The 14,737-nt window shown below is 46.5% G+C and overlaps 1 protein-coding gene across 4 annotated transcripts in view; it reads left to right on the top strand.

The window, feature by feature from the left end:
* SCAF11 (SR-related CTD associated factor 11) overlaps positions 1 to 14,737 on the top strand; it is a 329,496-nt gene that overhangs the window by 218,544 nt on the left and 96,215 nt on the right. For all 4 annotated transcript variants that reach the window (XM_063927353.1, XM_063927352.1, XM_063927354.1 and 1 more), the window contains one exon: positions 9,061 to 9,153. In XM_063927353.1, the coding sequence (XP_063783423.1) occupies positions 9,061 to 9,153 (93 nt within the window). The remainder of the gene's footprint in view (positions 1 to 9,060; positions 9,154 to 14,737) is intronic.

The following is a 14,737-nucleotide window of genomic DNA, read 5'->3' as shown; positions in this document are numbered from 1 at the left end:
GGTAGATAAGGCGCTCACACGTTTATCTAAACAAGTAGCGTTACCGTCCCCTGATACGGCCACCCTCAAAGAACCGGCTGATAGAAGACTGGAAAATATCCTAAAGAGTATATACACACATACTGGTGTTATACTGCGACCAGCAATCGCCTCAGCCTGGATGTGTAGTGCTGGAGTCGCATGGTCGGATTCCCTGACTGAGAATATTGATACCCTGGATAGGGACAGTATTTTGTTAACTATAGAGCATTTAAAGGATGCATTGCTATATATGCGTGATGCACAGAGGGATATTTGCACCCTGGCATCAAGAGTCAGTGCTATGTCCATCTCTGCCAGAAGAGCGTTATGGACGCGACAGTGGTCAGGGGATGCAGATTCCAAACGGCACATGGAAGTATTGCCGTATAAAGGGGAGGAGTTATTTGGGGCTGGTCTATCGGACCTGGTGGCCACGGCAACGGCTGGAAAATCCACCTTTTTACCCCAGGTCACTTCACATCAACAGAAAAAGACACCGTCTTTTCAAACTCAGTCCTTTCGTTCCCATAAATACAAGCGAGCAAAAGGCCACTCTTTTCTGCCCCGGGGCAGAGGAAGGGGAAAAAGACTGCACCATGCAGCCGCTTCCCAGGAGCAGAAGCCCTCCTCTGCTTCTGCCAAGTCTTCAGCATGACGCTGGGGCTTTACAAGCAGACTCAGATATGGTGGGGGCCCGTCTCAAGAATTTCAACGCGCAGTGGGCTCACTCGCAAGTGGATCCCTGGATTCTACAGGTAGTACCACAGGGGTACAAACTGGAATTCGAGGCGTTTCCCCCTCATCGGTTCCTGAAGTCTGCTTTACCAAAGTCTCCCTCCGACAGGGAGGCAGTTTTGGAAGCCATTCACAAGCTGTATTCCCAGCAGGTGATAATCAAGGTACCCCTCTTACAACAGGGAAAGGGGTATTATTCCACGCTGTTTGTGGTACCGAAGCCGGACGGCTCGGTGAGACCAATCTTAAATCTGAAATCTTTGAACACTTACATAAAAAGGTTCAAATTCAAGATGGAGTCACTCAGAGCAGTGATAGCGAACCTGGAAGAAGGGGACTATATGGTGTCTCTGGACATCAAAGATGCTTATCTCCACGTCCCAATATACCCTTCTCACCAAGGGTACCTCAGGTTTGTAGTACAAAACTGTCATTATCAGTTTCAGACGCTGCCGTTTGGATTGTCCACGGCACCTCGGGTCTTTACCAAGGTAATGGCCGAAATGATGATTCTTCTACGAAGAAAAGGCATCTTAATTATCCCTTACTTGGACGATCTCCTGATAAGGGCAAGAACCAGGGAACAGTTAGAAGTCGGAGTGGCACTATCTCAGGTAGTGTTACGTCAGCACGGGTGGATTCTAAATATTCCAAAATCGCAGCTGATTCCAACGACACGTCTCCTGTTCCTAGGAATGATTCTGGACACAGTCCAGAAGAAGGTGTTTCTCCCGGAGGAGAAGGCCAGGGAGTTATCCGAGCTAGTCAGGAACCTCCTAAAACCAGGACAGGTCTCAGTACATCAGTGCACGAGGGTCCTGGGAAAAATGGTGGCTTCTTACGAAGCGATTCCATTCGGAAGATTCCATGCAAGAACGTTTCAGTGGGATCTACTGGACAAATGGTCCGGATCGCATCTTCAGATGCATCAGCGGATAACCCTGTCGACAAGGACAAGGGTGTCTCTCCTGTGGTGGCTGCAGAGTGCTCATCTTCTAGAGGGCCGCAGATTTGGCATTCAGGATTGGATCCTGGTAACCACGGATGCCAGCCTGAGAGGCTGGGGAGCAGTCACACAGGGAAGGAATTTCCAGGGCTTGTGGTCAAGCATGGAAACATCTCTTCATATAAACATTCTGGAACTAAGGGCCATTTACAATGCCTTAAGTCAAGCAAAACCTCTGCTTCAGGGTCAGGCGGTGTTGATCCAATCGGACAACATCACGTCAGTCGCCCACGTAAACAGACAGGGCGGCACGAGAAGCAGGAGGGCAATGACAGAAGCTGCAAGGATTCTTCGCTGGGCGAAAAATCATGTGATAGCACTGTCAGCAGTGTTCATTCCGGGAGTGGACAACTGGGAAGCAGACTTCCTCAGCAGACACGACCTTCACCCGGGAGAGTGGGGACTTCACCCGGAAGTCTTCCACCTGATTGTAAACCGTTGGGAAAAACCAAAGGTGGGCATGATGGCGTCACGTCTAAACAAAAAACTGGACAGATATTGCGCCAGGTCAAGGGACCCTCAGGCAATAGCAGTGGACGCTCTGGTAACGCCGTGGGTGTACCCGTCAGTGTATGTGTTCCCTCCTCTGCCTCTCATACCAAAAGTATTGAGAATCATAAGAAGGAGAGGAGTAAGAACTATAATCGTGGTTCCGGATTGGCCAAGAAGGACTTGGTACCCGGAACTTCAAGAGATGCTCACGGACGAACCGTGGCCTCTACCTCTAAGAAAGGACCTGCTACTGCAGGGGCCTTGTCTGTTCCAAGACTTACCGCGGCTGCGTTTGACGGCATGGCGGTTGAACGCCGGATCCTAAAGGAAAAGGGCATTCCAGAAGAAGTCATCCCTACTCTGGTCAAAGCCAGGAAGGAAGTAACCGCAAAACATTATCACCGCATTTGGCGTAAATATGTTGCGTGGTGTGAGGCCAAGAAGGCCCCTACAGAGGAATTTCAACTGGGTCGTTTCCTGCATTTCCTGCAAACAGGACTGTCTATGGGCCTAAAATTAGGGTCCATTAAGGTTCAAATTTCGGCCTTGTCGATTTTCTTCCAGAAAGGCTTCAGTACCTGAAGTTCAGACATTTGTGAAAGGGGTGCTGCACATACAGCCTCCTTTTGTGCCTCCAGTGGCACCTTGGGATCTCAATGTTGTATTGAGTTTTCTAAAATCACATTGGTTTGAACCATTTTCCACTGTGGACTTAAAATATCTCACGTGGAAGGTGTCGATGCTGTTAGCCTTGGCTTCAGCCAGGCGTGTGTCAGAATTGGCGGCTTTATCATATAAAAGCCCTTACTTAATTTTTCATTCTGACAGGGCGGAATTGAGGACTCGTCCTCAATTTCTACCTAAGGTGGTTTCTGCATTTCACATGAACCAACCTATTGTGGTGCCTGCGGCTACTAGGGACTTGGAGGACTCCAAGTTGCTAGACGTTGTCAGGGCCCTGAAAATATATGTTTCCAGGACGGCTGGAGTCAGGAAAACTGACTCGCTGTTTATCCTGTATGCACCCAACAAGCTGGGTGCTCCTGCTTCAAAGCAGACGATTGCTCGTTGGATTTGTAGTACAATTCAACTTGCACATTCCGTGGCAGGATTGCCACAGCCAAAATCAGTAAAAGCCCATTCCACAAGGAAAGTGGGCTCATCTTGGGCGGCTGCCCGAGGGGTCTCGGCTTTACAACTTTGCCGAGCAGCTACTTGGTCAGGGGCAAACACGTTTGCTAAATTCTACAAATTTGATACCCTGGCTGAGGAGGACCTGGAGTTCTCTCATTCGGTGCTGCAGAGTCATCCGCACTCTCCCGCCCGTTTGGGAGCTTTGGTATAATCCCCATGGTCCTTACGGAGTCCCAGCATCCACTAGGACGTCAGAGAAAATAAGATTTTACTTACCGATAAATCTATTTCTCGTAGTCCGTAGTGGATGCTGGGCGCCCATCCCTAGTGCGGATTGTCTGCAATACTTGTATATAGTTATTGTTACAAAAATTCGGGTTATTATTGTTTGAGCCATCTTTTCAGAGGCTCCTTTGCATTTATCATACTGTTAACTGGGTTCAGATCACGAGTTGTACGGTGTGATTGGTGTGGCTGGTATGAGTCTTACCCGGGATTCAAGATCCTTCCTTATTATGTACGCTCGTCCGGGCACAGTATCCTAACTGAGGCTTGGAGGAGGGTCATAGGGGAGGAGCCAGTGCACACCACCTGATCCTTAAGCTTTTATTTTGTGCCCTGTCTCCTGCGGAGCCGCTATTCCCCATGGTCCTTACGGAGTCCCAGCATCCACTACGGACTACGAGAAATAGATTTATCGGTAAGTAAAATCTTATTTAAGAGGGCTTAGTTTGCGACCCAGCTAACCTTATAATTAACTATAGGGGCGGTGTGTGGCTGGCTCCATCATACTGGAGTGTGTTAACTGTGCTTTTAAGTTAATCATCCTGAAAGTTTGTGTGTTCTTTTACATTTTACTATGTCAAAGGAGTGTGTTTCATGCACAGCAGTGTGTTTTTCTCACTCAGGGGGATTCCTACAGTGTACTCAGGATAGTACACATTCTCAGGCTAGTGGGTCTGAACCAGTATGGTTGGATTCATGAAAAGGGATGATCTCAAATATTTCACATAAATTATCCCAAAATGAGAAGGAGACGCAAAACTTAAGACAATCTGTGGATGACCTGATGAATATAGATTCAGTGGCCATTCCAGCGTCTCAGACCCCTGCCATTTGTCTACAAAAACGTAAACTCGCCCAAATCATGCAGACTGATACTGCTGATGAGGTATCAGACATTGAGGAGGGTGAGGTGGACTCGGGAGGGGGGGGATGCATCTTTGTCACAGGGAATACAGGCCCTGATGGAGGCTATTAGAGATGTCCTGCACATTCCTGATAAAGCGACAGAGGACGATGAGGAATCTTATTTTAATGTAAAAAAGAAATCCTCTGCTACTTTCCCTGCATCTAAGGAATTAAATTCCTTATTTGAAGAAACTTGGTCTAATCCTGACAAGAGGTTTCAGTTCTCTAAAAGGTTGCTCACATCTTTTCCTCAGGACGATAGAAAAAAATGGGAAAACCCACCGATTGTTGATGCATCGGTATCTAGATTATCACGTAAAATAGTTTTACCGGTCACGGGGGCAGCCTCCTTAAAAGATGCGGCAGACCTCAAATCTCTGTACACAGCTGCGGGGGTTCCCAGAAACTCACTATTGCTTGTGCTGGGATCACTAGGGCCATTGCAAAATGGTCAGCTAACCTAATTGAGGGGTTAGATTCCTTACCAAGAGGTGAGATTATTTTACTCCTGCAATATATACAGGACTCTTCAAATTTTATCGTGGAAGCCATAAAAGAAATTGGATTGCTCAATGCACGCTCCATGGCCATGGCCGTGTCCGCATGCAGGGGCCTATGGCTACGTCAGTGGATGGCGGATGCGGATTCCAGAAAGGGTGTGGCAAGCCTACCTTTCACAGATGAGGCCCTGTTTGGTGACTAACTGGATACGTGGATATCCAAGGCTATGACGGGTAAGTCTACATATCTTCCTTCCGCAGACCCCCCCAGCTAGGAAGACCTACTCTGCTCCGACTCTGCAGTCCCTTCGGACAGCAAAATTCAAACATAAAGCCAAGGGTTCTTCTACAGCCTTCAAAGGCAATAGAGGTAAACCCAGAAAACAAGTAACTGCAAGGTCACAGGAACACAACTCCGGTTCTGCTTCCTCAAAGCCTTCAGAACGACTGTGGACCTCTATGCCTGGGAGACAGGCAGGTGGGAGCCCGATTTAAGAGATTTCAGTCACATATGGGTGACGTCATGTCAGGATACCTGGGTCAAAGAGGTCATCGCCCAAGGGTATAGACTGGAGTTTCAGGAACTCCCACCTCACAGATTCTTCAAGTTAGGCTTACCAGCTTCTAAGGAGGCAAATATAAATTTACAAGATTATCCGGATTGTTCAAGAAGGGGTGGTACGCAGATCTACTGGACATGCTGCTGGAGGAACCATGGCCTCTAGCTCTTCGAGAGGATCTTCTGCAACAGGGGCCATTCGTCTATGATGACTTACTGCGGCTAAGTTTAACGGCATGGTGGTTGAGCGTCAAATTTTAGCCCGGAAAAGCATTCCGGATAGGGTAATTCCTACCCTGATCCAAGCCAGAAAAGGGTTAACGTCTAAACATTACCACCGGATTTGGAGGACGTATGTGTCTTGGTGTGAAAACAGGAAATGCCCTACGGTGGAATTTCAGCTGGGTCGTGTTCTGCTTTTTCTGCAGTCAGGAGTGGATGTGGGCCTAAACCCGGGTACCTATAAAGGACCGGATCTTGGCCTTGTCCATTTTCTTCCAAAGACAGTCGGCGTCCCTCCCTGAGGTTCAGAAGTTCTTGAAAGGGGTTCTGCACAGCCAGCCGCCCTTTGCGTCTCCCACGGCACCTTGGGATCTCAATGTGGTGTTGCAGTTTCTACAATCTGAATGGTTTGAGCCTTTATAGGAGGTTGATGTAAGGTTTCTTACATGGAAGACCATTACATTGCTGGCTCTGGCTTTGGCAAGACGTGTGTTGGAATTGGGGGCGTTGCCTCAAGAGTCCCTATTTGATTTTTCATGAAGATAGAGCTGAACTCAGAACTAGTCAGCAATTTCTTCTAAAGGTGGTGTCTGCGTTTAATATCATCCAGCCTATCGTGGTTCCGGTGCTTACTGACACCCTTTCCACTTCAAAGTACCTGGATGTTGTGAACTTGTCACAGAAAATCGGACTCGCTGTTTGTATGATCCCAATAAAATTGGGTGTCCTGTTTCCAAGCAGTCTATTGCTCGCTGGATCAAGCTTACTATACAGCATGCTTACTCTACGGCAGGTTTGCCGGTTCCTAGATCTGTACATGCCCACTCTACTAGGTCTGTGGGTTCTTCTTGGGCGACTGCCCGGGGTGTCACGGCGTCACAGCTCTGCCGAGCAACTACTTGGTCAGGTTCGAACATGTTTGCTAAGTTCTACAAGTTCGATACTTTGGCCTCTGAGGACCTTAAGTTTGGTCAATCAGTTTTGCAGGACCCTCAGCACTCTCCCACCCGGTTTGGGTGCTTTGGTACATCCCCATGGTACTAATGTGCACCCCAGCATCCCCTAGGACATAAGAGAAAATAGGGTTATAATTACCTACTGGTAAATTATTTTCTCGTAGTCAGTAGAGGATACTGGGCGCCCGCCCAGTGCTTCGTTTCTGCACTGTTACTTGGTTAAGTAATGTTGGTTCAGCTGTTGCTGTTCCTGTTTCATGTTTTTGTTAGCATGGCTTTCCTCTTGTGTGTGCTGGTTGTAATCTCACCACTATGCTTACCTATTCTTCTCTCACGGTATGTCCGCCTCCTCGGGCACAGTTTCTAGACTGTGTCTGGTAGGAGGGGCATAGAGGGAGGAGCCAGTGAATACTATTGATTTCTTAAAGTGCCCAAGGCTCCTAGTGGACTCGTCTATACCCCATAGTCCTAATGTGGACCCCAGTATCCTCTACGGACTACGAGAAAAGGATTTACCCGTAGGTAATTAAAATCCTATTATTCACAGCCGATGCACCTTTGGCAGCAATTACAGCCTCAAGTCTTTTTGAATATTATGCCACAAGCTTGGCACACCTATCTTTGGGTGGTTTCGCCCATTCCTCTTTGCAGCATCTCAAGCTCCATCAGGTTGGATGGGAAGCGTTGGTGCACAGCCATTTTCAGATCTGTTCAATCGGATTCAAGTCTGTGCTCTTGCTTGGCCACTCAAGGATATTCACAGAGTTGTCCTGAAGCCACTCCTTTGATGTCTTGGCTGGGTGCTTAGGGTCTTTGTCCTGCTGAAAGATCAACCGTTGCCCCAGCCTGAGGTCAAGAGCGCTCTGGAGCAGGTTTTCATCCAGGATGTCTCTGTACATGGCTGCATTCATCTTTCCCTCTATCCTGGCTAGTCTCCCAGTTCCTGACACACTAAAAAACATCCCCACAGCATCATGCTGCCACCACCATGCTTCACTGTAGGGATGGTATTGGCCTGGTGATGAGAGGTGCCTGGTTTCCTCCAAACATGACGTCTGGCATTCACGCCAAAGAGTTCAATCTTTGTCTCATCAGACAAGAGAATTGTTTTATTTCTCATTGTCTGAGAGTCCTTCAGGTGCATTTTGGCAAACTCCAGGCGGGCTGCTATGTACTTTTTACTAAGGAGTGGCTTCCGTCTGGCCACTCAACCATACATGCCATAATGGTGGATTGCTGTAGAGATACTTGTTCTTCTCCTCTCTCAACAGAGGAATGCTGTAGCTCTGACAAAATGACCATCGGGTTCTTGCTCACCTCCCTGACTAGGGCCCTTCTCCCTCGATCTCTCAGTTTAGACGGCCGGCCAGCTCTAGGAAGAGTCCTGCTGGTTCCAAACTTCTTCCATTTAAGTATGATGGAGAGGCCACTGTGCTCATTGGGACTTTCAAAGCAGCAAATATTTTTCTGTACCCTTCCCCAGATTTGTGCCTCGAGACAATCCTGTCTCAGAGGTCTATAGACAATTCATTTGACTTCATGCTTGGTTTGTGCTCAGACATGCACTGTCAAGTGTAGGACCTTTATATAGACAGGTGTGTGCCTTTCCAAATCATGCCCAATAAACTGAATTTACCACAGTTGGACTCCAATTAAGCTGTAGGAACATATCAAGGATGATCAGTGGAAACAGGATGCACCTGAGCTATTTTGAGCTTCATGGCAAAGGCTGTGAATACTTATGTACATGTGATTTCTTATTGTTTTTATTTTTAATTTGCAAAAATCTCAAACTTTTCACGTCTGTCATTATGGGGTATTGTGTGTAGAATTTTAAGGGGGAAAAAAAGAATTTATTCCATTTTGGAATAAGGCTATAACATAACAATATGTGGAAAAAGTGAAGCGGCGTGAATACTTTCTGGATGCACTGAAGATGACTGGCATTTGTGCAAATCACCAAATCTTCACATTCCGCATAAAAGGTATAGAAACCTTCTAAAGAGGAGACATGTGGAGACGTTACCTATTGCAACCCATCAGCTTCAAGCTACCATTTTCTAGAATGTACTTTAGAAATAATAGCATAAAGCTGATTTTTTTTTTTGCTATGGGCCATTTCCCTACTTCAGAAGGTTGGATACATCTCCCCTCAGACCTTTAGATCATTAAATGAAAATAAATTGTCTTAACACGGTTCTTCATTTTTCTGCAAGTAATGGTTATTTTTTTTATTTTTTTTAGCGCAGAAGAAGAAAGTGAAATGTGCTTGATACGACGGAAGAGGGAAGGAATAAAACATCTGAGTTTTTCATCCGGCGTTGGAATGATTGGATGGTACGCTATTTTGTAAAATAGTATCTGTTTTGCAAATGGCTGGTGGTTTCCTTATATGTACATTTTTGATCAAGAACCATTGTCATATGCTGGATTACACCTAGTTATTTTAAATGTTATCATTCTTTCAAATGTTTATGTAAAAATGACTAGCCATAGCTAACATCCCACCCACCACTTGTGTTCTGAAGTTTGGAGACTGGAGAACTAGCTAGGCTGGGCAGTGGGTTTTTTTTTTTTAAGGGTTCTTACGTTTTATAAAAAATTAGGACTTCTTCAGGACTTAAACAGGGCGCAAACAGAAAAAAACATTTAACCAAACTTCTGAAACTATGAAACTACCAGCGAATCCAATATGCCTTCACCCTCATGCAAATTCATGTGTTTTAAGTAAATGTGAATTCATGACTTGCTTGCAGGGTTGCACAATTTAAATCAAACAATTTAAATCAAATGATTAAATCGTGATTTAAATGAAAACGTTAAACTAATACTTTTGCTTAGAAAGAGAGATGTGTAGGTGGGGGCAGTCCTTTTTTTATTATTTGTTATAGCTCAGTTGGGGAGAATAATGGATGGTGTATGGGAGATTCTACCAAGTATATACTATCAAGTGATGTACGCTGGAATCCTTTGGCAGACTGTTTGGAGTCCTTTCTGAAAAACTGGACCATTCTTGTTAGAGTATGTGATGCAAACAAAGATGATATCCCACAAGACATTACAGGTTGAGTATCCCTTATCCAAAATGCTTGGGACCAGAGGTATTTTGGATATCGGATTTTTCCGTATTTTGGAATAATTGCATACCATAATGAGATATCATGGTGATGGGACCTAAATCTAAGCACAGAATGCATTTGTTACATATACACCTTATACACACAGCCTGAAGGTCATTTTAGCCAATATTTTTTATAACTTTGTGCATTAAATAAAGTGTGTCTACATTCACACAATTCATTTATGTTTCATATACACCTTATACACACAGCCTGAAGGTCATTTAATACAATATTTTTAATAACTTTGTGTATTAAACAAAGTTTGTGTACATTGAGCCATCAAAAAACAAAGGTTTCACTATCTCACTCTCACTCAAAAAAGTCCGTATTTCGGAATATTCCGTATTTCGGAATATTTGGATATGGGATACTCAACCTGTACTAACAAAGTTAATAACTTTAGTATTAAGCGGAGTACTGAAGATTATTTGGCTCGACCGAAACCTGTAGCTGTAGCCCTAGATTGTGCACAAAGACGCAATTGCACAATCAGTGAGATCGTACAAGTGTTTAAGAAGCTGTTGGATGATATTGAAGAGATTGGACACCACACCAATGTAGTAAAGATGGCAAAGGCAAGAGCTTAAATTGCATTCACAGATGCCCACTTGCTGGCTAATCTACTTTATCCTAGGTACAGGGGAAAAAAGCTTAGTCCTGCTGAAATTGAGAGAGTTTTCTCATGTCAATAATCGTCAAATTGTGCTGGCCATTATCAACTTTCGTGCATCCATGAAACCATTTGCACCATACATGTTTGAAGTGGACATCTCCTCTAGCCTGTTGGATATCCTACGCAACTCAACTTCAGTTAGACACTTCTGTAGTAAATCTTCTGAAGCAGACAGTCACTGCGGTTTCATCAAGTGCAGGAATTGAAAGGTTTTTTTTTTCAACATACGGTTTTGTACAATCCACATGTACATGTTTGACTCAGACTCAAACAACTGAGTGAAATCAGAACCTAATTGTACTACTTGATGCAACTGTTTAGTGTGTATTTAGATACAAGTGCATTTACAGAGGAGATAGTCCCAACAGAACTCTCAAAACAAAGTGGGGACAGATGGGATACATTCAAGGATACTATAAGAGCTTAAAGCGGTGCTAGTAACACCAGTTACAGAACTATTTAACCGATTGCTAATGGCAGGAGTTATTCCAGAGGACTGGAAAATAGCACAGATAGTTCCACTGCAAAAAAGTGGAACCAAGAAAGAGACCAGCAACTACCGACCAGTCAGCCTTAATCAGTAGTAGGAAAATTGGTGGAAACACAATTAAAAGTAGGAATTGTGGAATATCTCAAATCCAGCAATTTACACAATCCCAAACAGCCTGGATTTACTGGGGAGAAATCATGCCAAACACATCTTAATGACTTTTCTCTGACGTCCTAGTGGATGCTGGGAACTCCGTAAGGACCATGGGGAATAGACGGGCTCCGCAGGAGACTGGGCACTCTATAAGAAAGATTTGGTACTATCTGGTGTGCACTGGCTCCTCCCTCTCTGCCCCTCCTCCAGACCGTAGTTAGATTTCTGTGCCCGGCCGAGCTGGATGCACACTAGGGGCTCTCCTGAGCCCCTAGAAAGAAAGTATATGATAGGTTTTTTATTTTACAGTGAGACCTGCTGGCAACAGGCTCACTGCAACGAGGGACTAAGGGGAGAAGAAGCGAACCTACCTGCTTGCAGCTAGCTTGGGCTTCTTAGGCTACTGGACACCATTAGCTCCAGAGGGATCGACCGCAGGACCCGTCCTTGGTGTTCGTTCCCGGAGCCGCGCCGCCGTCCCCCTTACAGAGCCAGAAGCATGAAGATGGTCCGGAAAATCGGCGGCAGAAGACTTCAGTCTTCACCAAGGTAGCGCACAGCACTGCAGCTGTGCGCCATTGCTCCTCATACACACTTCACACTCCGGTCACTGAGGGTGCAGGGCGCTGGGGGGGGCGCCCTGAGCAGCAATAAAAACACCTTGGCTGGCAAAATAACCACAATATATAGCCCCAGAGGCTATATATGTGGTAATTACCCCTGCCAGAATCCATAAAAAAGCGGGAGAAAAGTCAGCCGAAAAAGGGGATAAAAAACTACCAATAGTTTTTCCCCCATCTGAAGAATTAAATGAAGTGTGTGAAGAAGCGTGGGCTTTCCCCGATAAAAAATTGGTGATTTCAAAAAAATTACTAATGGCGTTCCCTTTCTCGCCAGAGGATAGGTCACGTTGGGAAACTCCCCCTAGGGTGGATAAAGCGCTCACACGTTTGTCAAAAAAGGTGGCACTACCGTCTCCGGATACGGCCGCCCTAAAGGAACCTGCTGATAGAAAGCAGGAGGCTATCCTAAAGTCTATATATACACACACTGGTGTTATACTGAGACCAGCTATTGCTTCAGCGTGGATGTGCAGTGCTGCTGCTTGGTCAGATTCCCTGTCGGAAAATATTGACACCCTAGACAGGGACACTATATTGCTAACCGTAGAGCATATAAAAGACTCAGTCTTATACATGAGATGCACAGAGGGAGATCTGCCGGCTGGCATCTAGAATAAGTGCATTGTCCATTTCTGCTAGGAGAGGCTTATGGACTCGGCAGTGGACAGGGGATGCAGATTCAAAAAGGCACATGGAAGTTTTGCCTTATAAGGGTGAGGAGTTATTCGGGGATGGTCTCTCAGACCTTGTTTCTACAGCAACAGCTGGGAAGTCAGCATTTTTGCCCCATGTCCCCTCACAGCCTAAGAAAGCGCCGTATTATCAGGTACAGTCCTTTCGACCCCAGAAAAACAGGCGGGGAAAAGGCGGGTCCTTTCTGTCTAGAGGCAGAGGAAGGGGGAAAAAGCTGCAACACACAGCAGGTTCCCAGGAACAAAAGTCCTCCCCCGCTTCTTCCAAATCCGCCGCATGACGGTGGGGCTCCACAGGCGGAGCCAGGTACGGTGGGGGGCCGCCTCAAAAATGTCAGCGATCAGTGGGTTCGCTCACGGGTGGATCCCTGGATCCTTCAAGTAGTATCTCAGGGGTACAAGCTGGAATTCGAGGCGTCTCCCCCCCGCCGTTTCCTCAAATCTGCCTTACCGACAACTCCCTCGGGCAGGGAGGCTGTGCTAGAGGCAATTCACAAGCTGTATTCCCAGCAGGTGATAGTCAAGGTACCCCTACTTCAACAAGGACGGGGTTACTATTCCACACTGTTTGTGGTACCGAAACCGGACGGTTCCGTGAGACCCATTTTAAATTTGAAATCCTTAAACACATACATAAAAAGATTCAAGTTCAAGATGGAATCGCTCAGGGCGGTTATTGCAAGCCTGGACGAGGGGGATTACATGGTATTCCTGGACATCAAGGATGCTTACCTGCATGTCCCCATTTACCTTCCTCACCAGGAGTACCTCAGATTTGTGGTACAGGATTGCCATTACCAATTCCAGACACTGCCGTTTGGACTGTCCACGGCACCGAGGGTGTTTACCAAGGTAATGGCAGAAATGATAATACTCCTTCGAAAAAAGGGAGTTTTAATTATCCCGTACTTGGACGATCTCCTAATAAAGGCGAGGTCCAAGGAGCAGTTGCTGGTCGGAGTAGCACTATCTCGGGAAGTGCTACAACAGCATGGCTGGATTCTAAACATTCCAAAGTCACAGCTGGTTCCTTCCACACGCTTACTGTTCCTGGGGATGATTCTGGACACAGAACAGAAAAAAGTGTTTCTCCCGCAGGAGAAAGCCAAGGAGCTGTCATCTCTAGTCAGAGACCTCCTGAAACCAAAACGGGTATCGGTGCATCACTGCACACGAGTCCTGGGAAAAATGGTGGCTTCATACGAAGCAATTCCATTCGGCAGGTTCCATGGATGCCAGCCTTCGAGGCTGGGGGGCAGTCACACAGGGAAGAAATTTCCAGGGACTTTGGTCAAGTCAGGAGTCGTCCCTACACATAAATATTCTGGAACTGAGGGCCATTTACAATGCCCTAAGTCAGGCAAGGCCCCTGCTTCAAAACCAGCCGGTACTGATCCAATCAGACATCACGGCAGTCGCCCATGTAAACCGACAGGGCGGCACAAGAAGCAGGATGGCGATGGCAGAAGCCACAAGGATTCTCCGATGGGCGGAAAATCACGTACTAGCACTGTCAGCAGTGTTCATTCCGGGAGTGGACAACTGGGAAGCAGACTTCCTCAGCAGACACGACCTACACCCGGGAGAGTGGGGACTTCATCCAGAAGTCTTCCAACTGTTGGTAAACCGTTGGGAAAGGCCACAGGTGGACATGATGGCGTCCCGCCTCAACAAAAAGCTAAAGAGATATTGCGCCAGGTCAAGGGACCCTCAGGCGATAGCTGTGGACGCTCTAGTGACACCGTGGGTGTACCAGTCGGTTTATGTGTTCCCTCCTCTGCCTCTCATACCAAAGGTACTGAGAATAATAAGAAGGCGAGGAGTAAGAACGATACTCGTGGTTCCGGATTGGCCAAGAAGAGCTTGGTACCCAGAACTTCAAGAAATGATATCAGAGGACCCATGGCCTCTACCGCTCAGACAGGATCTGCTACAGCAGGGGCCCTGTCTGTTCCAAGACTTACCGCGGCTGCGTTTGACGGCATGGCGGTTGAATTCCGGATCCTAAAGGAAAAGGGCATTCCGGAGGAAGTCATTCCTACGCTGATAAAAGCCAGGAAAGAAGTAACCGCAAACCATTATCACCGTATTTGGCGGAAATATGTTGCGTGGTGTGAGGCCAGGAAAGCCCCTACAGAGGAATTTCAGCTGGGTCGTTTTCTGCACTT

This window comes from Pseudophryne corroboree, chromosome 6 (genome assembly GCF_028390025.1).
Source record: "Pseudophryne corroboree isolate aPseCor3 chromosome 6, aPseCor3.hap2, whole genome shotgun sequence".
Classification (NCBI taxonomy): domain Eukaryota; kingdom Metazoa; phylum Chordata; class Amphibia; order Anura; family Myobatrachidae; genus Pseudophryne; species Pseudophryne corroboree.
This window is presented reverse-complemented; position numbering and strand designations above follow the sequence as displayed.